This window comes from Saccopteryx bilineata, chromosome 10, assembly GCF_036850765.1.
Source record: "Saccopteryx bilineata isolate mSacBil1 chromosome 10, mSacBil1_pri_phased_curated, whole genome shotgun sequence".
NCBI classification, from domain to species: Eukaryota; Metazoa; Chordata; class Mammalia; order Chiroptera; family Emballonuridae; genus Saccopteryx; species Saccopteryx bilineata.
This window is the reverse complement of record NC_089499.1, coordinates 75,055,533-75,082,158: the sequence shown is the minus strand read 5'-3', so window position 1 is coordinate 75,082,158 and position 26,626 is coordinate 75,055,533. Positions and strand designations below refer to the sequence as shown.

The 26,626-nt window shown below is 46.3% G+C and overlaps 1 protein-coding gene across 9 annotated transcripts in view; it reads left to right on the top strand.

Moving 5' to 3' along the window:
- ATXN7 (ataxin 7) overlaps nt 1–23,146 on the top strand; it is a 156,331-nt gene extending 133,185 nt beyond the window's left edge. For 8 of the 9 annotated variants that reach the window (XM_066245283.1, XM_066245286.1, XM_066245280.1 and 5 more), the window contains 7 exons: nt 1,423–1,682; nt 2,138–2,220; nt 9,090–9,355; nt 10,866–11,064; nt 11,429–11,550; nt 15,500–16,499; nt 19,236–23,146. In XM_066245283.1, coding sequence (XP_066101380.1) covers nt 1,423–1,682; nt 2,138–2,220; nt 9,090–9,355; nt 10,866–11,064; nt 11,429–11,550; nt 15,500–16,499; nt 19,236–19,253 — 1,948 coding nt within the window. In that variant the 3' untranslated portion in view covers nt 19,254–23,146. Of the gene's footprint in view, nt 1–1,422; nt 1,683–2,137; nt 2,221–9,089; nt 9,356–10,865; nt 11,065–11,428; nt 11,551–15,499; nt 16,500–17,182; nt 17,271–19,235 lie in introns of all 9 variants that reach the window. The other variant, XM_066245289.1, reaches the window with a different exon arrangement.
- Nucleotides 23,147–26,626: the final 3,480 nt, after the last annotated feature.

The window sequence follows — 26,626 nt, the reverse complement described above, 5'->3', positions numbered from 1 at the left end:
TCTGGGGCCTGCAAAGCATGTGGGGAAGCAGTGCTTCCTCCCCTGGTCCTGGGTTCACATCCCAGTGCCGTGGCAATGGGGGAAGGCTGGAGTGGTCTGCACCCGCCAGACGAGGCTTTGGCAGGGTTCTGCAGAGGCTCTGTGGGTCGGCACGCTCCCTGTGGTCACGTGAGGGAGCTGCCGTGCGCTCCCAGAGAAACATATGCCTCGTTATGGCATCCCTCAGCCTTGACGGCGGTCGGCTTTTCCCTGGCCTGCCTCCCTCTGGGGGCACGCCACATCTCAATCCCAAGGTCTGATAACCTGGTTAATCTCTGGGCAGCGTCCAGCACCTGCTCCTGTTCAGGACTAGCCAGCTGAGAGCAGCGTGGTGTCTTGCGGTGTCCCTGTTTTGTCAGGCTGTCTCAGGTACAGCTCTTTGGGGCTGTTTGTCCTGGTTGCTAAGCCCTGGCCTCTGCTCATCTGTCCGAGTGCAAGTGCAGTGACTTGGCTCTTGTTCCTAGAGCTGTTGGAAAGCCAGAGAAAATGCCAGTGCAGCGTGTCAGTCCCTTGCCAGCTTAGCAGCTGGGCAAGCACTGATTCTGCTCAACAGTTTACAGCCCTCCTCGGCCCAAATCTGCTTCTGCAGAGCCGGGCCACAGAGAGGCCTGGCCAGATGTGCGTCTCACACCAGCATCCAGCACCCAAATAGTTGTGGCAGTCAGATGCCGAGAGAAGCAGGTTCTTTGTGAGTGGCATAGGGAGTCAGCGCTCACAGTGCAGCTGGAACCCTGTTCCAGGCGCTTGTATTTCAAGCTTCTATGTTAGAAACCACTTTTAGGGGCTAGAGAATCAGCACTTTAGTGACACATCATTTACTAATTAAACATTGGTCTTGCTCACTGACACAAGCAGAGAGCCTCTTCTCGGAGATATACAACAGTTAGGTTTCTTTCAGTTCTTGTAAGTCTTTAGTGACATTTCTTGAAAATATTATTTAATCCCAATGTTCTTTTTCCTACTCATTCAGTTTCCTTTGTTTTGACGGATCCTTTCTTAAACATGACAGTTCTCAGAGATATTCCCTACAGGTCCTGCAAATATTCTTCGGTCCTTTAGACCTTTTCATATTTTGCTTTTTGTCGGAATTGCAGGTCTAGATTTCCCATAAGCTCCTATGTAAGATTGTTTTAGAATGATGAGATAGCAGGTAAATTTGGTGGTCCCTGGAGCTTTTTGCCTTGCTAGTAGGGCTTACAGACTGAGTGGATGTGAACCTGCCTGAGGTTTCTGGGCAATCCTAGCAGACTTCCACGAGATTCCTGTGGGAGCCTCACTGTGACAGTACACGGGGAGATCCGGGCTCCCCTTTTCCCTCAGGCTCCCAGTTCCCCGGGGGCCTCTGGGCACTGAGACAGTGGCCTTCTCGCTTCCCCAACCCAGCATGACGCCCTCTGTTAAAGTGGAAAAGATTCATCCGAAGATGGATGGCACACTACTGAAATCTGCAGTGGGGCCGACCTGTCCTGCTACTGTGAGTTCCTCAGTCAAGCCTGGCCTTAACTGCCCCTCAATACCAAAGCCAACCTTGCCTTCGCCTGGACAGATTCTGAATGGCAAAGGGCTTCCTGCACCGCCCACTCTGGAAAAGAAATCTGAAGATAATTCCAATAACAGGAAATTTTTAAATAAGAGATTGTCAGGTAACTTCACATCTTCTCTTAACGTTTCTCTGTTTCTTAATTGGCTGTTCTTAGGGGGGCGCAAGCGCACTGCTCTCCATATGTCTTCTTTTTAAAACTGGTCAGCTTCAGCTTTCAGAGGCATTTCCTGAAGTTGTGTGCGTGACCTCTCACTGTGGTTGATTTAAAGTGCATGTGTGTGCGTAAAGTACAAGTCCCTCTCAGGCGGTGTGTTTCTGAATGGAGTGATGCTGACTTCAGCGGTTTCTCTCCTGATCTAGTGGCATAATCCCTACTCTCAGTGATGTCACTGTCTGTGCAGGGCTTGCACACTGTGTATTTTATATTTATAGATAATGTGGTTGATTTTACTCAAGTTATAATTTGTCTGTTTTGAGATTTCCTTTTTTCTTATTTAGAAATAAGAAAAGGGAATGTTTGGTGAGCCCATTGTAATGTCTGTGTGCTTTTGACAGAAAGAGAGTTTGATGCTGACATACACTGTGGGGTTATTGATATTGACACCAAGAAGCCCTGCACCCGGTCTCTGACATGCAAGGTAGGTGCTCTCTGAACAGGGTGAGTACTCGGGGAAGCACAGGGAGCAAGGGGAGCAGCCCTTGCTCCCTATGTCTGTCACCGAGGGGATTTGATCTGTGGATTCTGCATTTTATAAATGAGAGAATACCTTGGTTTTGATCAGAAAGCCTCAGGCTCTGAAAATGTGAAGTCTGTTGTTATAAACTACAATCTTCAGAGAGGTTTTGTTTCCAGTGTGCAGTATCGTCTCTGGGGGAATTAGTGCTCTTTCCTAATCAGTCTGTTATTTTCAAAGCCTTTTTTTTTTTTTTTTTTTTTTTGAAGCTGGAAACGGGGAGAGACAGTCAGACAGACTCCCGCATGCGCCCGACCGGGATCCACCCGGCACACCCACCTGGGGCGAAGCTCTGCCCACCAGGGGACGATGCTCTGCCCCTCCGGGGCGTCGCTCTGCCGCGACCAGAGCCACTCTAGCGCCTGGGGCAGGGACCAAGGAGCCATCCCCAGTGCCCAGGCCATTTTTTGCTCCAATGGAGCCTTGGCTGCGGGAGGGGAAGAGAGAGACAGAGAGGAAGGAGGTGGGGCGTGGAGAAGCAAATGGGCGCTTCTCCTATGTGCCCTGGCCAGGAATCAAACCCGGGTCCCCCACACGCCAGGCCGACGCTCTACCGCTGAGCCAACCGGCCAGGGCCAAAGCCTTTTTTTTTTTTTTTTTTTTTTTTTTTTTTAGCAAGAGAGACAGATGGGAAGGGAGACAAAGGATGGAAAGCATCAACTCATAGTTGTATCACTTTAGTTGTTCACTGATTGCTTCTCATAAGTGCCTTGGCCAGGGTTCAAGCCAAGCCTTTGACCCTTTGCTCAAGCTGGTGACCTTGGGCTTCAAGCCAGGAACCTTTGGGCTCAGGCCAGCGACCATGGTATCGTGTCAATGATCCCACACTCAAGCTGGCGACCCTGAGCTCAAGCTGGTGAGCCCACACTCAAGCTGGCAACCCTGAGCTCAAGCTGGTGAGCCCACACTCAAGCTGGCAACCTTGGGGTTTCGAACCTATGTCCTCAGTGTCCCAGGTCAACAGTCTGCTCTATCCACTGCACTACCACCAGTCAGGCTAAGACTGTTCATATTTCTTCAGAGAAGTTTAATATGAGAGGCTACCTTTTACTGTTTAAATTATACTTACTTAGCCGCAGTCCAAAAATTTTCTTTGCATATATATATGAATAGATTTAAAATGTATTTGTAGGCCCTGGCCACTTGGCTCAGTAGTAGAGTGTCGGGCTGGCATGCAGGAGTCCCGGGTTCGATTCCCGACCAGGGCACACAAGAGAAGCGCCCATCTGCTTCTCCACCCCTCCCCCTCTCCTTCCTCTCTGTCTTTCTCTTCCCCTCCCGCAGCCGAGGCTCCATTGGAGCAAAGTTGGCCCGGGCACTGAGGATGGCTCTGTGGCTTCTGCCTCAGGCGCTAGAATGGCTCTGGTTGCAACAGAGCAATGCCCCAGATGGGCAGAGCATCGCCCCCTGGTGGACGTGCCGGGTGGATCCCGATCGGGCACATGCAGGAGTCTGTCTGACTGCCTCCTCGTTTCCAACTTCAGAAAAATACAAAATAAATAATTTAAATAAAATGTATTTGTAATTTGTGGTTCTTGAATTTTAAAGAGCCACTTTAATATTTTGTGACTTTTATATAACCTTATTTATTTTTCTGTTTTTTTTTTTTAAATACTAGGTAACATACAATCTGATTTATCTGTAAGCCAAGAAAATCTAGTTTTCCTCCTTTTTGTCTTGAGATTTTCCTTTAAAATGCCATGTACTAGTGAGAAGGTGGTGTGTTTACTGCAGAATGAGGGTTGTTGATGTGGAGGCGGCTTCCACGCATCAGTAGATCTGTTACCTAAATAAACACGTATGTTTATGTGCATTTCTCTAGAGAGTGCCTCAACGGCCCTTCAGAGAAACTCAGGAAGTATTAGGAATCACTGCTTTGAAGTATGTAATTTAAACCCCTTGTTTGGAAGAGGAATTAAAAATTATAAAAATTGGTCTCCTAGAAGTTAATAAAACTGTTGGGGTATTATTTTAAATTCTACCAAAGATTGTGTTTGAATAAAGGACTTCAGGCCCCACCCCACTCCACCAACAGTGGAAGAATGTTGTAATTTCCAAGAAATGGGAAATGTTATTTCTAAATGGTTCTTAATTTAAATTTCTAATTTAATTCTTTTAAAGATACCGCTTATTGATTTTACAGAGAGAGGATGGCATAGTAAATGAGAAATGGTTGCTTCATTCTAGCTATGCATTGGTTGCTTGTTTTATGTCCCTCGACCAGGCAGGGCCAGGGTTTCGAACCAGCAGCCTCAGTGTTCCAGGTTGGTGGTCTGTCCACTGCGCCACCACAGGCCAGGCCTAATTTAATTTTAATGTGTAGATTTTTATCTTACAACAATGATTCTGATCTTTTGGAAAGGAGTTGGTCAAAGGCATTTTTCTTTTAAATCACAGATCCTCATGCCTGAGGGAAAAGACATATAAACACATATATATTCTGAATTTTGCTTTCTATTCCAGAGGTTGTTAGACATTCCCACCACAGGCCCACCCTGAACCTCTAGGTTAAAATCTCCTTTCTCAGAACAGTGCACTTTTGGTTTATGCAGTGTTAATCGCATACACACTGTGTGTGTTTTCGCTGTTCTTTGCAGAGGGCCATTAGGCTCTGCAGGGTTGTGTCCATTTACTGCCCCTCAGGCACTTGTGAAAGCGTGCCTCAGCCCTGCTCCATATCATCACCACGATTTGCCATTCTCTTTGCTTACTTCCTGCCTACCTGACTCAGTAGCATAGATTTCTCAGTATCATGACACCTGTGATCAGTGAAGGAGGCTTTCTTTACCCAGTATGCTCTTTTTTTTAATCATCTGAGGCATGCTGGTGACCCAAAAGCTTTCTCAACTCCGAATCTGCAAGGAGTTTGGCCAGCCTTCTTTCTGAACCTTTGTTAACAGTTGAACTGACTTCATGTGGATCCTGCATTTTTCTCCCATCTCTCTTTTCAAATTATGTGTGCTCTCCATGTGTTCTGTTAAGGGTGCCATTGCTGTCTGGCATGCTGAGCCTGTCACCGCATTAGTAGGTATCTTCGGCTGTGCACAGAATGAGTTCAGCAGAGAACAGGCAGAAAACGCAGCCAGCCTCTCGGCAGGTCTGCCCTCTCGTCCCTCCTGTGCTCTGTCGGTGCGTCCCTCTTTTCCTGCCTCTGTGGCCAGCTGTCCTGCTGCAGTGGTCTAAACATGGCCTCACTTGCCCTGGCCTCGCCTTGCTGCGAGTCTCTCCTGGCTTGGACATAGACCGTGTCCATTCTTTCTGCTGTTGGGATCTGCTGCTTCAATTCCTGTCGCTTGTTCCTGTTGTCGCCTGCCATCCTCACTGTCCCCTCCTCGCTTCCTCATCTGTCCAGCGTCCTGTGTAATGTTCCCTTTGCCTTCCATGCAAATAGATTTTGAGCCTGCTAGCCAGAGCGTACCAGAAAGTTTAACAGAATCAAGGCATGTTTCCTACCCTCCTAGGGCTTGTACTCTAATAATCTGATAATCACTCTAGTAAGTGTCAAGTTACCAATGATGAGTAAAACAATGGAAGGAGGGCTGTGTTCTATACAGCCTTCAGTGGGGAGATAGGCCAGGGAAGACTCCTTTGCCTCAGAACGTGGGGCTGATCTTTGCCACAGAGCAGTGGGAGAGACAGGACACAACACATGTGACAGCTCTCTGATGGCAGAAAAACACTATAGTGTCTGAAGGACAGCTAGGCTATGAACAGGAGGAAGAAGCAGTTGATATCAGAGATCGGGGGTATGGGATTTAGACTGTGCATGGCCCACTCTAGAGTGTCCAGAAGCCTAGCTACATAGTCAAGCCTTTATCCTGTGGGCCTGAGGCAGCCCCCAAAGAGTTTTGATGGAGTTAGGGGCATCAGATTTGTGTTTGGAAGGTTCTTCAGGACTCAGTGGAAATCTTGTTTATTCTTCAAACCAAGCTGGGGAAATACCAGTCATCTCAGCCTGCTTTCTTCACCTGGCTTTTCTGTGCTAAACACCAGGGAACGTTTAGAGATTAGGAGAGGCTTCTGCTTCTGGCTGGAGAGACAGACAGGTGCACCAGTGATGTCATGTACTTATTGTTCATTTGGCACATAGTGGAATTATTTTTATATACTTTTTGTTGTTTTTTAATTATTTTTTATTTTTTGTATTTTTCTGAAGTTGGAAACGAGGAGGCAGTCAGACAGACTCCCGCATGCGCCCAACAGGGATCCACCTGGCATGCCCACCAGGGGGCGATGCTCTGCCTATCTGGGGCTTTGCTCTGTTGCAACCAGGGCCATTCTAGCGCCTGAGGCAAAGACCACAGAGCCATCCTCAGTGCCCAGGCCAACTTTGCTCCAATGGAGCCTTGGCTGCGGGAGGGGAAGAGAGAGACAGAGAGGAAGGAGAGGGGGAGGGATGGAGAAGCAGATGGGCGCTTCTCCTGTGTGCCCTGGCTGGGAATCGAACCCGGGACTCCTGCACGCTAGGCCGATGCTCTACCATATACTTTTTGTTTGAAGCATTTATTGAATGCCAGATGTTATCCTAGGTGCAAAACAGTTTTTTTTTTATCTTCATTTAGGTTACTTTCTTGTGGATATATTACATATTAAATAAAATTAAGTCAAAACTTACAAAGAAGCTGAGCACATTTATCTATCTGAGCCAGATTAGGTTTTGGGCATATATATAAGTTCTACTGGAAAGTTCTGTCCGTTTCTATCACAACAAGTTTCGACACATAAGCACGTTTATTTGGCGCATGTGTGCCTCTCTATTTTTATCACTTAATGTATACATACTGACGTAGCAAATTAACTAAAACAAAGTTGATTCACGTTAGTCTTATGTGTGAAGCCATAGTGTACCCATGGCTACTGATAAAGTTCATTTACGCCACTGTAATTTTTATTAATTTCAACAAGGAAGAAATGCTATAGAAGCATGTCTGTCGCATCCACCATATTCCCCAGACTTAGCACTCTATCACTGGTTTTCATCCTTACAAAATTTTTTGAAGGGCAAAAAATTCAAAAATGAAGAAGATATCAAACAAACACTGGTTCAATTTTTCGCATCAAAAGATAAAACATTTTTCAAAAATGGGATATACAAATTGCCCTCACACTGGCAAGAAATCATTAATAATAATGGCAATTATAAATATATTATTTAATAAAGTTTATTGATGGTAAGAAAAATTTGTATTTTGTTTTATTCCAAAAACGAACAGAACTTTCCAGTAGACCTTATAGTTTATAGTGTGTCTAAGGAGGAGGTGGGCTATGTGATTGAATTGCAAAAGGACAATAGAAGCCTAATTCTTCTTAAACCCCTTGAATTGTAGCAAACATGTAAACCTGTAGAGCAACACATTTGTATGGTGTGTAAAGCCATGAACACACATGAAGTATCATTTGCAATATTTTGTAACATAAAAGAGAGAAGGAACTACATGGATGAATTCACTTCCATTTAGGAATCACTCTACTTTATAACTTTATAACTCTTCTCCTGTCCATCTCTAAGACTTTACTCTGCCTTAGTAGTCCCTGTCTCAGGATTGTTCTGAGCCGCTTGCTTGCTTTTTTTTTTTTTTTTTGTATGTTTTCTGAAGTAAGAAGCGGGAGGCAGTCAGACAGACTCCCGTGTGCACCCTACCAGGATCCAACTGGTATGCCCACCAGGGGGCGATGCATCTGGGGCGTTGCTCTGTTGCAACCAGAGCCATTCTAGTGCCTGAGGTGGAGGCCAGGGAGCCATTCCCAGCGCCCGGGCCAACTTTGCTCCATTGAAGCCTTGGCTGTGGGAAGGGAAGAGAGAGACAGAGAGGAAGGAGAAGGGGAAGGGTGGGAAACAGATGGGCACTTGTCCTGTGTGCCCTGGCCGGTAATCGAACCTGAAACTTCCACACGCTAGGCCAACACTCTACCACTGAGCCAACTGGCTAAGGCCACCATTTTCTCTCTTTAAATGACATTTCCATTGCAGTGGAGAAAAACAATTGTGTTTAGTTTTCACTCTGACAATTACTAAAAGAAGACTTTTTGATGCACATTTTATATAATAATTATTTCTTCCCTCTTAACTTTTAAAACTCTTAAGTGACCCAGAGTGGGGCTTTTCTGATGGAGCTGGTAAGACCCCTAGTAAAGGAATTGTTGGTGTTGCACCTGTTGATTTTGAATACCAGCTTCTTGGCAACAGGCAAGGGCACAGCAAACATTTCTTTTTTCTTGTGGAGGAAATGACATCAGCACACTCTCGTACATGTGGAGTCTTGAATAGTGCCTTTCTTATAGCTAAAGAATAAAGATTATACTCATGATATTTTTTTTAAGGGAGAAGAGGGGAGATAGACTCTCACATATACCCTGACTGGGATCCACCTGGCAGCACCTGTCTTGGGCCAATGATCATATCAACCGAGCTATATTTAGTGCCTGAGTCTGAAGTGCTAGGACCAACCAAGCCATTCTCAGCGCCCAGGGCTGATGCTCAAACCAGTCAAGCCACTGGCTGTAGGGGGAGGGGGGGGAGGGAAGCAGATGGCTGCTTCTCCTGTGTGCCTGGACTGGGAATCAAACCCAGTACTTCCGTACACCAGGCTAATGCTCCATCCACTGAGCCTCTGGCCAAGGTCCATACTCATGATTTTTAGCTTATCAAATGCTGAGCTGCCTTTGACTATGCTAATGCTCCAGATTGCTTTTTTATTGGGAATGGTGTTTTTGGATATATGACAGAAAAAATTACTGAGATAACTTCAGTTTTTATATTTTCTGGTCGACAGACACATTCCTTAACCCAACGGAGGGCTGTCCAAGGTAGAAGAAAACGATTCGATGTGTTATTAGCCGAGCACAAAAACAAAACCAGGGAAAAGGAATCGATTCGCCATCTGGACTCTCAGCAACCAACACAGCCTCTCAGGGACCTGCATCCCGCCCCTCCTAGGACTTCACAGGAGCCACACCAAAACTCTCACGGAGTGATTCCTTCTGAATCAAAGCCTTTTGTAGCTAGTAAACCTAAACCTCACACCCCCAGTCTTCCAAGGTAAGCCAAGTTTTCCAAGTTTTTCCTCCTTCAGAGAGCAGAGTGGAAACACTGTAAAACCCCAGTTTGGTCATGGTGTCAGGAATGTCCATCAGACTCACTCTGGGAGGATGAGATGCTAGATTAGGTTATACTCTAAAGAAAAAAATTGTTGAGTTCATCATTGGGCTATTCTTGGCCCGGTGCAAGTAGCAGAATAAAGCTAGAATGACCTGTTCCACCCTTGCGCAATGTGATCCATCTCTTGAGCCCACTGAGCAGGGCTGGCTTGTGTGTCCTGCCTGCAGGTTAGTGAGTGGACATTTCACATGGCTTTGGCAGCAGTTTCCCATTCGTTTGTCTCGCTTCTTGCAAAGAGCAGCAGTGGAAATCCCTTGCTTGGGACAGACATTCAGGCTGTTTTTTCAGCATCCATTTATCAACATATTTTTTTCATTCATTCATGTGGGGCTTTGGTCTAAGCATGTATTAGGCATTATAGTCATACACTAAGCCATGGATCAATGTGTTTTATTTACCAAGACCTTCCCCTACACGTGCCTCAGAGATAGTGCTGGTAGACTGCAGGTATGTATGTCTGTGCTTGTGCACTTAATCAGGCTGAAATAAAGGACTTTGTACTCTATTTCCAGAGGGAAGGAAAAGAACAAGGCATAGAGGGAGGCCTCCAGGGTCGGCCATAGGCACGGAGGCTTCTGCTTAGGCATGTGCCAACCCTGTTGCCCTCACATTTCACACTCACATCTGATCCTTGAAATTGTCGCATGAGGGGTGGAAGTGCCTCCCTCACGTAAATCCAGTGTGAACTTGAGCCTCAGCACAAACCCCCTGGCTTCTGAGTGACCCGGTGGAAGGGCCGCTGCGAAAGCACCCAGGGTGTGGCTGAGCCCTGCCATGATGCCTCAGTAAGGCCTTGCTGGGCTGTCTTCTCATTGAAGTTTTTCCATCCATAAAGGAGTAAGCTTAATTTTGGAACCAGCAGACCTTTGTATGTGGGGAAACATACTGCTGTCCCTGAGTAGCAGGCTCTCAGGTCACTTTCCCGTGAAGTAGTGTTGCTGCCTCCTTATTTTATCACCTCCTGTCCCTCTTAGGTTGTTGTGGAGCCTTTTGTCAGTTACCTTATTCATTGCCTTAGTAACCCGAACCCAGGTGAAATTTGGAAAGAAACCAAAGAAAATTCTCTTAAATTTCATATATACATATTTTCCCCCCTTTGGGGAGACTGGGAGGAGGACCTAAGTCCGCCCCCCCCCCCCCCCCCCCCCCGGTGGCCATCGAAAGGAGAGCTAAGTATAGGTCACCGAGCTAGCCCTGGCCGACAGCTGCATTTGCCATTGTGCAGTTCAGGGGAGAGGCTCCTCACTCCCAGGCCGCCTGGCTCGGGTCTGCCCGGTGCTAGTAGTGTCCCCGATTCCTCGGTGGTTTTGGATACGTGGTTGTATCTGCATCAAGGCAGCTGATTCCCAGACATGTGATCTGATCCGTGCTGCACTTTCTGCTCACCAAGGCCTCCAGGCTGCCCTGCTCAGCAAGGTGGGAGTGCCCCCATTGACCCTCCTCCAGTCCATGAATCTCCACACCCTCCCCTGCCTGCCACTGAGCCAGCTTCTCGGTTATCCAGTGAGGAGGGAGAAGGCGATGACAAAGAAGAGTCTGTTGAAAAACTGGACTGTCATTATTCAGGTCATCATCCTCAGCCAGCATCTGTAAGTTCCACATCTACCCCATGTTGACCCTCCCCACGCAGCAGGGACAGTACACTGCAGGGGGGCACGCCAGGGGCCTTGGCAAGCCCGTATGTACATATGTACGTATGCGTGGGCGAGGTCAGGTGTGAAAGCAGCTCAGAACAGGGGGCCCCAGAGGCGTATGCACTGTGTCCGGGATGTCTCACGCTTTTCCCTTTCTCTCCATGAAACTCAGGGCCAGGCATTGTCCCTCTCATACGTCACAGCCTGTGTGCTCAGAGTAAGCTGTCTGTCCTGGCAGCTCCCTGCCTGAAGGAGAGAGGACCCCGCCAGGGGTGCCGCTGTCCCATCAGCAAGCACGGGCCTGTGCTCTCTCTTTCAGTTTTGCACATTCGGGAGCCGGCAGATTGGAAGAGGCTGTTATGTGTTTGACTCCAGGTGGAACCGGCTTCGCTGCGCCCTCAGCCTCATGGTGGAGAAGCATCTGAACGCGCAGCTGTGGAAGTGAGTGCCGCCTCTCCACCTCGGGACGGGAGAGGGCAGGCTCTCGGCGCGGCCTCTTGACTTCTCACTGGACTGGCTCGGTGGAGATGTGTTTTCCTCAATGACAGTGTGGCCTTTGACTCTCCCTGAGGGAAAGGCCCTCATCATTCATTCATTCACTCTTTCAGCAAATGCATCTTGTTCTGGGTGCTGGGGTTCCAGGCACAGATGTGGCACTCACGTTCTAGCTGGTGGAGAAATGGTAACCAGTAAACAAACCAGAGATCGATGATAGCTTGTCACAGGGAGATGACGGAAACACTGATAATCACTAACACTTACTGAGGGGTTAATTTAATTTACTTAAATATATTTAATTTTCACAATTGGCTTTGTCAGGTGACTTTGATGATCTCCATTTTATAGATAATGAAGTGGAGAAACAAGGTCACCCACCAAGTTGGTGTGAGGACCGAGATTTGGTCCCACAGGCAGTTTGGTTCCAAACAGAGCTGGCATGAAGGACACAGCAGGCGAGAGGGTTCAGGAAACCCTTTCTGAGGAGGTGTCCCTTGGCTGAGCTGAGGTGGATAGGTGAGAAAGAGCAGCCATGGGATGGCGGGAGTAACCGGCTAAAGGCAGAAAGAACCACGTGTGTAAGGTCTTGAGTCAGAAAAGAATGAGGTTTGTTTGAGGAAGAGCAAGAAAGTGAGTGTGAAGGAAGGCCCAATGCGAGAGGCCGTGGGCCACGTGACCCTGAGCCGGACGCTCTGTGTTGTGGTGCTGCTGGGGGTTTTAGGTGGAGGAGCTGTGTGCTCTCATGTACAGTTGAGATTATGATCATCTGTGTGCATTTTATGTGCTAGCATTTCCCAAGTGGGAGTTTAATTGGAGGACGAATTCATGGCCATCCCTGAAGTAATAGTTTATATTCTTGCTGCAGGACTTCTCAGACCCTGTAATGGGCACTGTTCACTGTAATTGCAAAGCAAGAGATATGTATAATATGGAATGTCCCCCAAGTTTCATAAACCTGGGAACTTCTTTTAGGGAGCGAGCATCTTGGGTAACCAGTGTTTGGTCGTGTCTACTTAAGGAAATACAGAAATTGCAGAGAATGTCCCTCCGCCACATGGTGCTAAAGGAAACTGGCCAGTAACCCAGAGGCCATCCCAAATCCCCCATCGGTCATTTTCTAGTGCCTTCCTGAAGTAGACTATGCCAGGGTAACCCTTCGCCTCCCTTGATTGCCTAATAAAGTCAGAGAAAGTTAGTTAGAGGCCACAGTCATTAATAGGACCTGTATTTGTTCGCTTCTGAAAACGAGAGCCAGAGCGGATCACTGCTTTTCTGTTCCATGTTTCTTTCTGGGTCTTACGAGGTAAGAGACCTCTTCCTCTTTTTTGAAGGACACAGACTCAGGGCAGTGGTTTGTAGGGATTCTGGGGGGGGGGTGTTTTGAGGGGGTCTTCCTATCAGAAAACTCCAAAATACATGAAATCTCAGCTTATTTTTTCATACTACCTGATGGGACTTGGTGAGCTCACTCAGCTCACTCGATTTTGGGTGTTGTCTCCTAGGAGTTTAGAGGGGTCCTCAGAATTTTTTATCCTCATAAGTGGTTTATGGCAGAAGTGTGCGTGATAGTTTCACTTCCTGGTGACCTGTGTGGAAAGGTTTTCCTCTTTGTGCTGTGAACTTTTGAAGAAGCAGAATCGTGAGTTGGAGCTTGTCCTTCCTCCCTCTTTTCCTCCCCGCTCCTACCCACCTCCAGAAAAACATTTTTATTAGTTGCTTCTGCATCTTTACAGAGTTCATTTATGCAAACACAGGTCAATATGATGACATAGTCTTTGTTCTTTATTCAAAAAGTAATGAATGATTTAAAAGAGCTTTTTAGCCTGACCAGGTGGTGGCGCAGTGGACAGAGCATTGGACTGGGATGTGGAGGACCCAGGTTCGAGACCCCGAGGTCGCCAGCTTGAGCACAGGCTCATCTGGTTTGAGCAAAGCTCACCAGCTTGAGCCCAAGGTCACTGGCTCGAGCAAGAGGTCACTCGGTCTGCTGTAGCCCCCACCCACGGTTAAGGCACATATGAGAAAGCAATCAATGAACAACTAAGCCTAAGGAGCCGCAACGAAGAATTGATGTTTCTCATCTCCCTCCCTTTCTGTCTCTCTGTCCCTGTCTGTCCCTCTCGCTGACTCTCTCTCTGTCTCTGCCACACAAAAAAAGAGCTTTTCAGAGAGACACCAGTGATGTAGTCAGAGAGATCTAGGTGCCCCTACCATGGTTGCCTTCTTCGTTTCCCAGGACTTGGTCCAGCAGCTGGTCTTTAGGCTTTGACTTCTTCAGCCCCCTGGTGGCCATAAGAAGCCACTGCATCCAGTGAGTGCAGGGAGCAGGAGCACCTGTACTTGCAAGCAGGGTTCCTCAAAGGTGCCAGTGCCCGTGACTCTTCTGGGATCTTGTTGAGACACAGGTCTTGATGAGGTAGGTCTGCAGGGTGGCCTAGGGCCTCAGCATCTCTGCTCAGCTCGCAGGCACCGTCACGGTTGTCCTCCATGGGAGCACACGCATGGTTGGAAGCCGGCTTTTCCATCTTGGGTTCACGTGGGAATCTCCTGACATTAGCAGTTACTGACATCTGCTCCCCACCCCACCCAAGGGAGTCTTGTTTCCAGTACAGCCAAGGTTGAGAGGCACTGCTTTAGGGCCAGAGCCACACTCTTGAATGGGAGTTTTAAAACTGCTGCAAATGGCCTGACCTGTGGTGGCGCAGTGGATAAAGCGTTGACCTGGAAATGCTGAGGTCGCCGGTTTGAAACCCTGGGCTTGCCTGGTCAAGGCACATATGGAAGTTGATGCTTCCAACTCCTCCCCACCTTCTCTCTCTGTCTCTCTCTCCTCTCTCTCTCTCTCTCCCTTTCTGTCTCTCTCTCTCCTCTCTAAAATGAATTTTAAAAAAATTTAAAAAAAAAACTGTTGCAAATACTTACTGTAATGAACTTTTTTTATTACTAGCTATAGTTTTTCTGAAGCACGTGGAAAGTGCTTTGGCAACAGTCCAGGCCAGCTCTCTCACTTTAAAAACGAGGGACTGGAGCCCCGGCTGCCGTGGTGACTGATCAGGCTCACTTCATCAGGAGAGACAGCCTGGGTCCACGCCACTGCAGTTTGTCACCTCCCTGTTAACTCCGTGGAGGGGTTTTTCAAATGTTGATGCTGTCACATTTTAAAATCAAAGCTAAAGTAAATGGGTCCTCCCAGTTTTGACTATTTAAATAGCTTCCCACCCCCAAATAAATACCTTGCTGAAAAATCATTAATAACACATTGTTTCAGCACGTGACTGGAAGTCCCCTGGGACTCAGGGCTCAGATCCCTGTACAGTCATTCAGGCCTATAGTTAAGACCCAGCAGTTGTTACTAATTAGCCATGCCCTTCCCTCTTCCTCACTCATGAATCCTCCCAACATTAAGTGCCTTCAGCATCCCTGGAGCTGTGCGGGGCTGTGCTGGTGCAGTGGTGAACCTGCTGTGGGGACTGGCTCTGTAGACAGTGACCAGCAGTCACGGGAAAGCACCCGAGCCCCCCGAGTCCAGAGACAGGGCCGTGAGAGTGTGTGGGTGGTCAGGATAGATTTCCGAGGGGAGTGATGATGCACTGAAACACAAAGGTGAGCATAAGTTGGGGTAACAGTGTTCTGGGCAAGAGATATATAGGGGGTCTTAACATCGTGGCCTGTTCTCAGAACAGTCCAGCGGCATTGGCACTGGGGCTGGGGACGCGGCAGGGTGAGGCTGTGCAGCAGCCGCTGGAAGGCCCAGGCCACTGAGCTTGCAGGAGAGGAGTGACAGACGGGCTCTGCGTGTCCGTGGTCCCTCTCACAGTGGGGTGCTCGGCGCAAGCAGGGTCCGTCTGAAAGTGTCCCTGAATGGCTTATTGAATCTGACTCCTTTCTGCAGGAAAATCCCACCCGTGCCCAGTACCACATCACCTGTCTCCACACGTGTTCCTCACCGGACAAACTCTGTAGCGACATCGCAATGTGGGGTCAGCTGTCTGGCAGCAGCCACTGTGTCTACATCCCCAGTCCTGCTCTCGTCTGCCTGCATCTCTCCACACAGCAAAGCGGTACCAGCTCATGGAACCACACTAAATGCACAGCCCGCCGCGTCCGGGGCCATGGATCCCGTGTGCAGTATGCAGTCCAGACATGTGTCCTCCTCCTCATCCCCTTCCACGCCCTCTGGCCTTTCCTCAGTGCCCTCCTCCCCTATGTCCAGGAAACCTCAGAAGTTGAAATCCAGCAAGTCTTTAAGGCCCAAGGAGTCTTCTGGTAACAGCACTAACTGTCACAACACCAGTAGCAGTACTAGTGGCACCTCAGGAAAGAAACGCAAAACCAGTTCTCCACTGTTAGTTCACTCTTCCTCCTCCTCCTCCTGCTCCTCGTCATCGTCGTCCTCCTCCTCCTCCTCTTCTTCTCATTCCATGGAGTCCTTTAGGAGGAACTGTGTGGCTCACTCTGGGCCTCCCTGCCCCTCCCTAGCAACACTGCCCCATGGCTCCGGCCTCAGCTGCATGGCCAGTAGAGCGAACTCGGTGTGCGTCCGGCAGGAGCAGTCAGGGAGGGGTGCCCCTGGGGGGAGCCCTGCTGAGGCCATCAAGAGGATGAGTGTGATGGTGAACAGTGGCGACTCCACGCTTTCCCTCGGCCCATTCATTCACCAGTCCAGCGAGCTGCCCGTCAACTCGCATGGCAGTTACTCACACCCACACACTCCTTTAGACAAACTCGTAGGAAAGAAGAGAAAGTGCTCACCCAGCTCAAGCAGCGTCAGCAACAACAGCAGCAAACCCACAAAGGTTGCCAAATTGCCAGCCATGAACAACGTGCATGTGAAGCACACAGGAGCCAGCCCAGGGGCGCCCGGACTGACAAACAGCTCCTTCCTTCATCAGGTAGGAAACCGTCCGTGAGCCTGCGGACGCCACCTCCCTTGCCTGACGTCTCCCACCAGCTTGGACCTCTGTGGGGGTGGGCTGAGTAGTTCGCCTCTACGCAGATGTCAGCTTCATGGTGTCTTTTAAGAAAAGGAAGAGTTTGTGTCCGTAGGAAGGTAAAACAGGTTCCTCTTTGCCAGAATTCCTCCTGACCTGGAGATGGCCCCTGGGTCAGGAGGCCACACAGTGTATTCAGCTGGTAGGGCTGTGGAGACCGCAGCAGGACCGCAGGGCCCTCCCCACAGCCAGGAGATGTCACGGAAGGGACAGGGCTTGTCCTGCGGTGCTGTGTCCTGGGGAGCAGTTCTCTACTACCTTCCTGGGAAGAAAGGCAGGCCAAAATCACATTGATCTAGAAAGAGAACTGCATGTCTTCTGGTTAACTCTTTCCATATTTTCCCTCCAGTTTCCAGGGAGGCAGAAAAAACAGCATAAGTTTGGGTACAGCAGGTGACTAAAGTCTCCTCAGCATAGAGGTTACTATGAAGGAGTGTCCCCAGGTGTGTTCAGACCCTGCATTAGCCGTGCGTTCTCCTTTCTTCTGTGTTTCCCCTGCTCCCGTTTCTCCGCTCTGACTTCCCGTAGCCGTTTCTCCCGCTGCTGCTGCTGCTCATCTTGAATCCTGTTATTTCATTCATCAGGCTGTCTCCTCACCTTGCTTACGAACGGGAATTTCAACAGCATCACCCAAAAGCCCTGATTTAAAATGGGAATTGTTTCTTTTTGTTTGTTTTTCCTTATCTTCAGAACCTGACTCAAATGCCAGGTTAAAACTTTTTCAGAAAATACCAAGAACTTTCTCACTGTCATATAATTTTCCTCCAATATCTTTGTGAATTAATACCCAGTGCCAAAGGTATGGGGGAAATAATTACTCACGAATTTAAATAGCAGCTGCTTAAATTTTTCTATTTGAGCCTCAAATACTTATGGGATGTTTGTATATAGTTCAGCTCTTTGAGCAGGGGGGTTCCTGGATAGCTGACAGTGTGCTTTTATTTCTTGGTCTTTAGTTACTGATTATAGGTAGTTTATGATAAGCGCAAAAATGTAGTGCAAACTAAAAGAAATGGCATGTCCATCCCTTAAGACTCCCTTCTGAGTGTAGTCTCTGATTCTGCATGAAGCCCAGGAGAGCTGTTCCATCGCATGGATCGCACGGATGCCCTTGTGGTATTCCTGCGTGTGGTCTGCCTCCACTACACGTGGCTGCAGACCTCACTGCTCACAAGCACCGAGAAGGAGAGGAAGAGGCTGGGCGGGCCCCTCTACTCGGGGGTAAGAGTGCCCGGGGGAAGTTGGGGAGTTGAAGCCGCAATGACTGTTCCCACCAACTTCTCATTTTCAAAAAGAAGCTGCAGATCCAGACTTGCATGAGAAATTTGGCCTCCCCCCCCCTTTTTTTTTATTCATTTTAGAAAGGAGAGAGGGACAGAGAGAGAGAGAGAGAGAGGGAGAGGAGAAAGAGAAAGAGAGAGAGAAGGGGGGAGGAGCAGGAAGCATCAACTCCCATATGTGCTTTGACCAGGCAAGCCCAGGGTTCCGAACCGGCGACCTCAGCATTTCCAGGTCGACGCTTTATCCACTGCGCCACCACAGGTCAGGCCTTGGCCCCTTTTTAAAGCTAGAGAGTTTTTTTATTGTGTTTGTTTGTTTTTTGTTTTTTTTTAAATATGAGTTTTTTGCACAAGTGCTTCTTAAAGCAATTCTTTTTTTTTTTTTTTTAATTTATTCATTTTTTAGAGATGAGAGAGAGAGACAGAGAGAGAGAGAGAGAGAGAGAGAGAAGGGGGGAGGAGCTGGAAGCATCAACTCCCATATGTGCCTTGACCAAGCAAGCCCAGGGTTTCGAACCGGCGACCTCAGCATTTCCAGGTTGACGCTTTATCCACTGCGCCACCACAGGTCAGGCCTGTGTTTGTTTTTTAATCTAATATATAGTAGCTAATAACCTAATACAGGCTGTTTGGCTCCTGGGCTGACAGCTTGTTGCCTGGTTCCCACAATCTGGGCGACTCTGTCCCACTAGGACAAACAGCCTATGTTTTCGTTCTTTTTTACTGCAGGGGGATCTTACAGTGTTGATTCTAATCTCAAAGGTACTTATGACTCCAGAATGCTTCAAAGAATACCGCTCTTAGAAAAGTAGGGACCTCCACTCACTGTTCCTCATGGAGCAGACTTTAAAATAGAGTAACTGAGCGGGTTGAAACCCTGCAGCAAGGAATGAATGCACTGAGATGCTGGGATGCCTAGGAGGTGAGGCCGGTCTGCTCATGGCCACAGTTCCCACCCCTGACGTGGGCACTGCTTTCGGTGTGAGTGTCCACACCTGTATGGGCTTGCCCGTTTGACCTTGTTCAGTTCTCAACTAACAGCCTGGAATATCTTCAAGGGAAAAAAAAAAATTGTAAATAAAACCAAAAGGCAAATGTAAACTTTTTCTCTGTGCTAGAAACTCAGCCTGCATCTCTTCTAAAGGGTTTTATAAAACTCGATCTTTGAGAAGGATTGTGCCCGAGAGCAGTGAAGGCTTTGGAAAGTGAGGCCAGATTCTTCGGCTGACTGCTACTGGCATCACACACGGCGAAGATTCCGGAGCGCTGTGACCTTGGGTGTTTAGCACGAGGGTGGCACAGCACATGGCTGCTCACTCACCTTTCTCTTGTTTCCCCATTCCTTCTCTTTTGAAAGCCAAAGACACGTCCCTGACAACCGGAAATAGCATGGGGAAGAATAATCTGGACACTTTTGACGACAAGTTACACCTCCACTCAGCACTCTGGACCCCAAGATGCCTTTGAGTCTGTTTTCCCAACATCCTATGGGCCTCAAGGGCAGAGATCTGCCGGCTGTTGTTGGACGAGAACTTCCCTGAAGCTATGTCTGTAGCAGTGAGTACTCGTAAAGGACACTGGAGCAAGTTCAGCCACAGAATTGCTTCTATCAGTGTTAAAGTGGTCTGGACTGCTTGTTACCAATCTGTGAGAAATTTTTGTTTTGATTTTTAAACTTGCAGTATATCATGGAGCCACTCTTCAAGCAGACTGGCCAGGGGGAAGAATGTTTTGGCAAGAATATTACTGTAGATTTTTCTCCCTCTCTCTGCTTCCACCCCCGTTCTTTTTACACTGTCTTCTGCAGGTCACTCTCGCAGTCAGGCACCTTAACTAGAGCCCCGAGCAGAGGGGAGCTGCCCTCTGGAGGGGGGGCTCTGTCACTAGGGATTTATAGCAAGGTTCCAGGAACGGGAAATGGATGCTAGCAAGGCACGGGGCAGAGTAGCCTGTACTGTGCCCAGCATTTTGCAATTTTGGAGGATAGATAGGCTGTCAGATGTTTCTAACTTACAGCCTGATTTAAAGCTATTTATGACCAGAGAGCAAATATACACCACTTTAGAGGCTTACTCTTCTTGGTACAAAAGCAGTTCTGTGTGATTTAAGAAAAAGGAAAATACAAACTAGTTTTGATAATGAAAAGCCAAATTTGAGGAGGTGATAGATAAAAATCACTGTATGGGGAAAATTTTTTCCAAGACTTCCAAGGAGATGGAGTTTTTCTGCCTCTTAAGTCTTCATGTTAAACAAGCAGATTGGGTTGGTTGGTCTGCCCAGTCTCCTGTTTTCAAAAAATTGCTTTTGTAAAGTGAAATTATCAGGATGTACCAGAAATTGTCATCAACATACTTAAATGTTTCCAAGGCTCTCTTTGCCCTCCCCTTGGTCACCTCTGGTACTAAGGGTGAATTCCCGCCCTGAGCACCCTCCCACATTGTGTGTGCACACCCCTCCTGCTAGTGCAGGTGTTTATTTGGTTGCCACTGGGGTAGGAGCAGACACTGAGGAGGGAGGGAGGTGCATTTGTACATGTCCCTATGCAGAGATGACAGATGCACATCTAGCATTTCCCCAACACACCATCTTTCCCTGGGATTCTGCCAGCCATCTTCCTGAGAGTTTTGGAGACCCTCCCAGGGTACTCTTTTCTAGTCCCCCACCCCAGAAGAAGGAGCTTAATGTGTTAAAGCATCATGACTTCAGAAGGAATTTGGGGTTTAGAAGAAGGTTTACAGAGTTGCTGAAGGCGGGTACATTTCCTTGGGCTCCATCTGATGGGTCAGTGTGTCCTTTCTTTCCTGCAATTCTTGGGTTATTTCAGTTTCAGGGAATTTCACGTCAACAACAGGTAGAATGAATGAATACTTGGTTACCAGCCTAATAATGTGAATCGCTACAGAATTAATCTTATTATGTAAGAAAACAAAAACTTTATGCAGATACTTTAGCTATAAATTGATGTAAAATATTGATTTTTTTAAAAGGAAGGGGAGAACAATGTCTTGTTCACTTATTATGCAATCAATCAGTAAATGTTTTTTAAATGATACTATAGGAGAGCTTAGTAAGGAGAGAGCCTGGATGAGTCAGTTTGGTATAGTTAGGGAATCTGTCTGGTGTCCATCTCAGTAGAGGGAGGCAGGGAGAGGGAATCAGAACATACTTAGTTGATTCCTTGGTGACAAGTGCAATGGGGTATGGGTAAAATTTATTTTCAGAACCAAGGGGACTTGATGGTTATAAATAAAGTTCCTTTTAGTGATGGAATTTATAGACAGATCACATTGTTCCAAAAGATGTGACTAGGATCTACAATAGCAAGTTGGTTTAGAATAATGTAGATATATCTAGATTAGCGTTGTTGATCATTTGATTTCTTAGACTGAGGTTTTAATTGGATTTTATCATGTCTCCCAGTAGTACAAAGAGCATCGGGATTAGGAAATTAGCCATTTTGGATTCTGCCTGCCACAAACAGACATATTCTAAACAGTGCTATTAAATTTTAGACTGTTGTTCAAATATTTTATTTTCTCCTACAACTACTTTTTATTACAATGAGCAATTAAGATCATTTAAAACATGGATGTATAGGTATTTTTTTGAATTAAATTAACTTGCAAAAACCAAATTTGCAGTGGTTGGGTTGTTTCTAGACAGACTTTGGTATCAATTTAAATCAAGATAATTTTTGTATTCTTTCCAATAGAATTTCATGACAAGTCCTGCAGTTTTCTTGACCTAAAAAAAAAAAAAAAGTGCTGCAATGATGAACAAAAGAATTATACAAAACCTACTTTTGTACCTTTATTTTGGAATTTCTTGTTCTATTATAAATATGGAAGTATCCCTATCTCAGAAGACATATTTTGTTAAAAATGAATTGTACATATTTAAATATGTATTTTTGCACAGGTCTTTTTTTCTGATATCCTGTTTTGGTACAATTGAGATCATCTAGTATTTATTTATTAATTAATAAAAGTAAATACCTTTTTATAATTTGAAGTGGTTCACTGCCAAGCCAATAGTTCTAGAACCTGCCTCCTTTACAGTTTAAGGGATGGTTGGTTCTGTGAAAGTCTCTTGTCTGCCGTCTCGGGAATGGACTCACACAGACGGAGTGGGCATTGCTTCTCCCTGGTTGCCTGGTTTCCCGATAGACGACATGTAACTAAGTGTCACACTGCTTTTCTTCTGTTTTATGTGAGAGCATGTGTGCGCCTGTGTCTGTATGTGTACCCTCTGAGCACATGTGTGTTGGTATGTGATATGGTTTAAAACTAATGGAGGAAAGCTGAAAGTGCCTGAACCTAGTTTTAAGCTTAACCAGATTCTCTTTAAAAAAAAAAGACTTGAATGTTTAGTTGAACTTCTGGAGTTGCTTTTTTCCACGTAAATACTGTTTCTAAAAATTTAGGGGAGGACTTGAAAACCACCAGTGCTGGTAATTTTATAAGGTATTTTAAAATTAAGGGTTTTTGGTCCACAGTAATTCAGCCAGTGATGGATTGCCCAGCGGCACCAAGGGTTACAGATCTTTTTGTCAGCCAGCAACTTACATGATGTGTCCATTCTGTTATTCACTCATGAAATATTGAGTTTAAAATAGAATATAAATTTTTTTATATTCCAAAAATATACAAAGTACCTCTGAGAAAATTGAAAAAAAAATGTATAATTTGAAAATGTAATTTATACAGCAGCCGTCTTGCTGCGAGAGTTCTGTTGCCAAGGAACTTCTTAATATTTCTCATTCTGTCCTGGGGGAGATAGTGGGCTTTGGAAAGTGATTGTTAAAAGTGTCATTGTTTAGAAGAAAATAATCATTTTTACATTTTATGCAAAACATTTTACGTTTTCAGATCATTTAAATGAGCACTACATACTGTCAGTATGAATCTAGGGGCTTGAAAGCATTTTGCTGTTTTGTTTCTTTTGTTTGTTTTTTTTAGCTTGGTTACAAAAGCAATCTCCTGTGTTAAAATGTGTGACTTGCTGGATAATTTGTACACGTCATCAAGAGCATCTCAGCTGGACTCTGTTGGCTGCTGTATAGAACATGAACAAATGTCAAGAGATAGAAAATTACTTTGGATATTTAAAAGAAAAGAAATATATAGTCTATTTGTTTTGTAACAAGTTTCTGTAAATAAAATAATTTATACTATTTATAAGAAAAAGTTGTGCTTTGCTTTATGAAAAATTAGTTTGTGGAACAAACATGTTACTAAACGGGCAATAAAATTAGGACTTCTCAATAAATAAGGCTGGTTGCATGAACTGTTTTACATGTTTCTGCCTCGTTATGGTACTAAGCCCCATCTGTTCTGGTCTGACCTGACTCACCTTTGCTGTCAAACACCTGCGAAGCACCTTCCTTTGGTTCCCTTTCTCTGTGAGCCGGTACTTGTCCGAGCCTTGGCTGTTTTCACTCTCGGATAGGGAGCTATGCCTTGGATCAGTTAATAGCTATCAACAGTGAACAGACTGTGTTTGTGCCCAAAGGTTTTTCAACAAAGGGGAGCTGATAGATTGAGAAACACATTCTACTTGTACTTGTTTATGTGTAAATTTGATAGCACGGTGATCAATTTCGGTTTAGAGGTTAGTTTTCTTGTACAGAGCTGGTCTGGTCTCTACCTTGTTTTCATATACATTTTCATTCAGCTGCATTTTAGTATTAAATACTTTGTAGAAAGGAACATTATCTGTTATCTTTAGAAATCTGAACAGTTTTATCATTTGCAAAGAAATCATTCTGTTAAGTTACAGATTATTTTTACTGCTTAAAATAGGGGAAGCAGCTGGTTTCTGAACTGGAGAAGACGTCCGCCCATACGCGAACGGGTCAGGCTGGCCTGAAGCCTCACTGCCCCGTGCGCTTCCCGTGGCCTGAGACCTCACTGCCCCGTGCGCTTCCCGTGGCCTGAGGCCTCACTGCCCCGTGCGCTTCCCGTGGCCTGAGACCTCACTGCCCCGTGCGCTTCCCGTGGCCTGAGACCTCACTGCCCCGTGCGCTTCCCGTGGCCTGAGGCCTCACTGCCCCGTGCGCTTCCCGTGGCCTGAGGCCTCACTGCCCCGTGCGCTTCCCGTGGCCTGAGGCCTCACTGCCCCGTGCGCTTCCCGTGGCCTGAGGCCTCACTGCCCCGTGCGCTTCCCGTGGCCTGAGGCCTCACTGCCCCGTGCGCTTCCCGTGGCCTGAGGCCTCACTGCCCCGTGGGCTTCCCGCTCCCTCCTAAACCAGCCCAGTACTCCGTTCCGAAGAAGCCCTTGTGGACAGTCCCTTTCACCTCGGGTGTCTCCTTAAACTTCCTGGGAAAAGATTTAACTACTCACTCTCTTACCTTTTTCTTCTTTTCCCTTCCTTACAGGTGACCTGACTGTGGAAAGCAAGAAACTATCCCAGTTCAAGGAAGGGGGCTTGGTAGTTCTGGATCGTGGTATATTGGAAATCCATAGCACAAAGGCTATGGAGGTGAGGTCATTAGAGGCAGAAGAAGCAAATCCAGTAAGCACAGGTGTGGAGAAATACAGAATAGAGAATCATTCTGGGCATAGCTCGCTAGGAGGAGCTCATAGGGTTGGAGAAGTGGGTGCCACATAGTGAAGGACCTTAAATGTCATGGGCCTTCATCTTAGGAACATACAGTTCAAGCAAATGGAACTGTCAGAGCCCAGAGATTTTCATGGCCCAGTCCCGGAATGGTGAAGCTGCTGAAATTGGAAAATCAAAGGAGCGCTTAAATCTCTTTTTCTTGCATTTTGATTTTTTTGCCTTAAATTTGTTTTTACTTTTCTCTCTCAAGTCCTAATCAAAAAGCTCCCCCTTAACAAGCTGAGGTCCTTCCCCTTCTTACCCCACGCCCCACTCCTGCAGTTGCCTCTTTCTAATAAATTCTTGCTCCTGTTGCTAATGGGAGTTGATTAAACTAGTCTTTCACCTTGTAAGACTGTGATTTTTGGTATCTGTTACTCTTATTTTTCACAACCAAAGCCCAGGGACCCAAGCTGGCACTAGCAGAGTATCATTACAGGGGAGGGTGAGACTGTCAGCCAAAGAAAAAGATTTCAGGGGGAAGGGGGGTGTCACACTTTAATACTTTTCAAAACCCCCATCACATAGGACCCTCCAGTAAGTATGGAGGACAGAGTGGATGGGTAAGAACCTTGGGATAAAAGTAAGTTACAAAGCTGTTGCTAATCTAGGTATGATAAATTATTTCGAGTTTCCAAACTAAGGTGGTGGCCATGAGGATTAAGAGGGGACTGATTACAGAGATCTTTAAAGGTAGAACCAGTAGACCTTAAGGTCTGATTATGTTGAACATTCAAGAGAAGAGTGAGTCTCAAAGATAATGTACAGATTTCTAGTGTAGCCAAACTGATTGATAAGCTTTAAGTGAAATACATGAAATGGTGACAGAGAAGGAAAAACAATGAAATTGAGTTACCGGTGGGAAATTGAAGTTGAGTAACCAGTGATTATATGCACAGTCAAGATGGAGCTTCAGAGGGGTGTTTAAGGCTATAAAATAGAGTTGGAGTATTCTCTTTCACTTTTATTTATTTAAAATTTTTTATTGAATCTATTGGGTTGCTTTCTGTATGTGCCCTGACCAGGCATTGAACCTGCAACCTTGGTGTTTCAGGGACAGCACTCTAATCAACTGAGCTGCCTGGTCAGGGCCTACACCACAGCTTTTTTATCCACTCATCTATTGATGGCACTTGGGCTGTTTCCAAACCGTGGCTAATGCAAATAACACTATAGGAGTGCATATATTCTTAAAATTAGTGTTTCAGATTTCTTTGGATAAATTCCCAGAAGTGTAATTGCTAGGTTATAAGGCAGTTCCATTTTTAATTTTTTAAAAAACTTACCTCTTAAGGTATTTTGACACTTTAAATTATTTTTATTCATTTTAGAGAAGAGAGACACAGAGAGAGAAAGAGAGAGAAGGTGAAGGGGGAGCAGGAAACATCAACTCCCATATGTGCCTTGACCAGGCAAACCCAGGGTTTTGAACCGGCGACCTCAGCATTCCAGGTCGACGCTTGATCCACTGCGCCACCACAGGTCAGGCCATTTTTAATTTTTTGAAATAAGTCTTTCCATAGTGGCTGCACCAGTCTGCATTCCTATCAACAGTGCACAAGGGTTCCCTTTTCTCTACATCCTCGCCAGCACTTGTTTGTTGATTTATTGATGATAGCCATTCTGACAGGTGTGAGGTGATTGATATCTCATTGTGGTTTCATCTATACTTCTCTGATGATTACTGACTTTGAGAATTTTTTCATGTCTATTGGCTCTGTATGTCTTCTTCGGAGAAGTATCTATTCAGGTCCTTTGCCCATTTCTTAATTGAATTGTTTGTTATTTTGGAGTTGAATTTTATGAGTTCCTTGAAAATTTTAGATATTAACCCCTTATCGGATGTATCTGTAAATATGTTCTCTGTTTCACCTTTTTGTGTGTGTGTGTGTGTGTGTGGCAGGGACAAAGGGAGTCAGAAAGAGGGACAGATAAACAGGAAGGGAGAGAGATGAGAAGCATCAATCATCAGTTTTTCATTGCGACACTTTAGTTGTTCATTGATTGCTTTCTCATATGTGCCTTGACCGTGGGGCTACCGCAGACCGAGTAACCCCTTGCTTAAGCCAGTGACCTTGGGTCCAAGCTGGTAAGCCTTGCTCAAACCAGATGGACCTGTGCTCAAGTTGGCGACCTCGGGGTCTCAA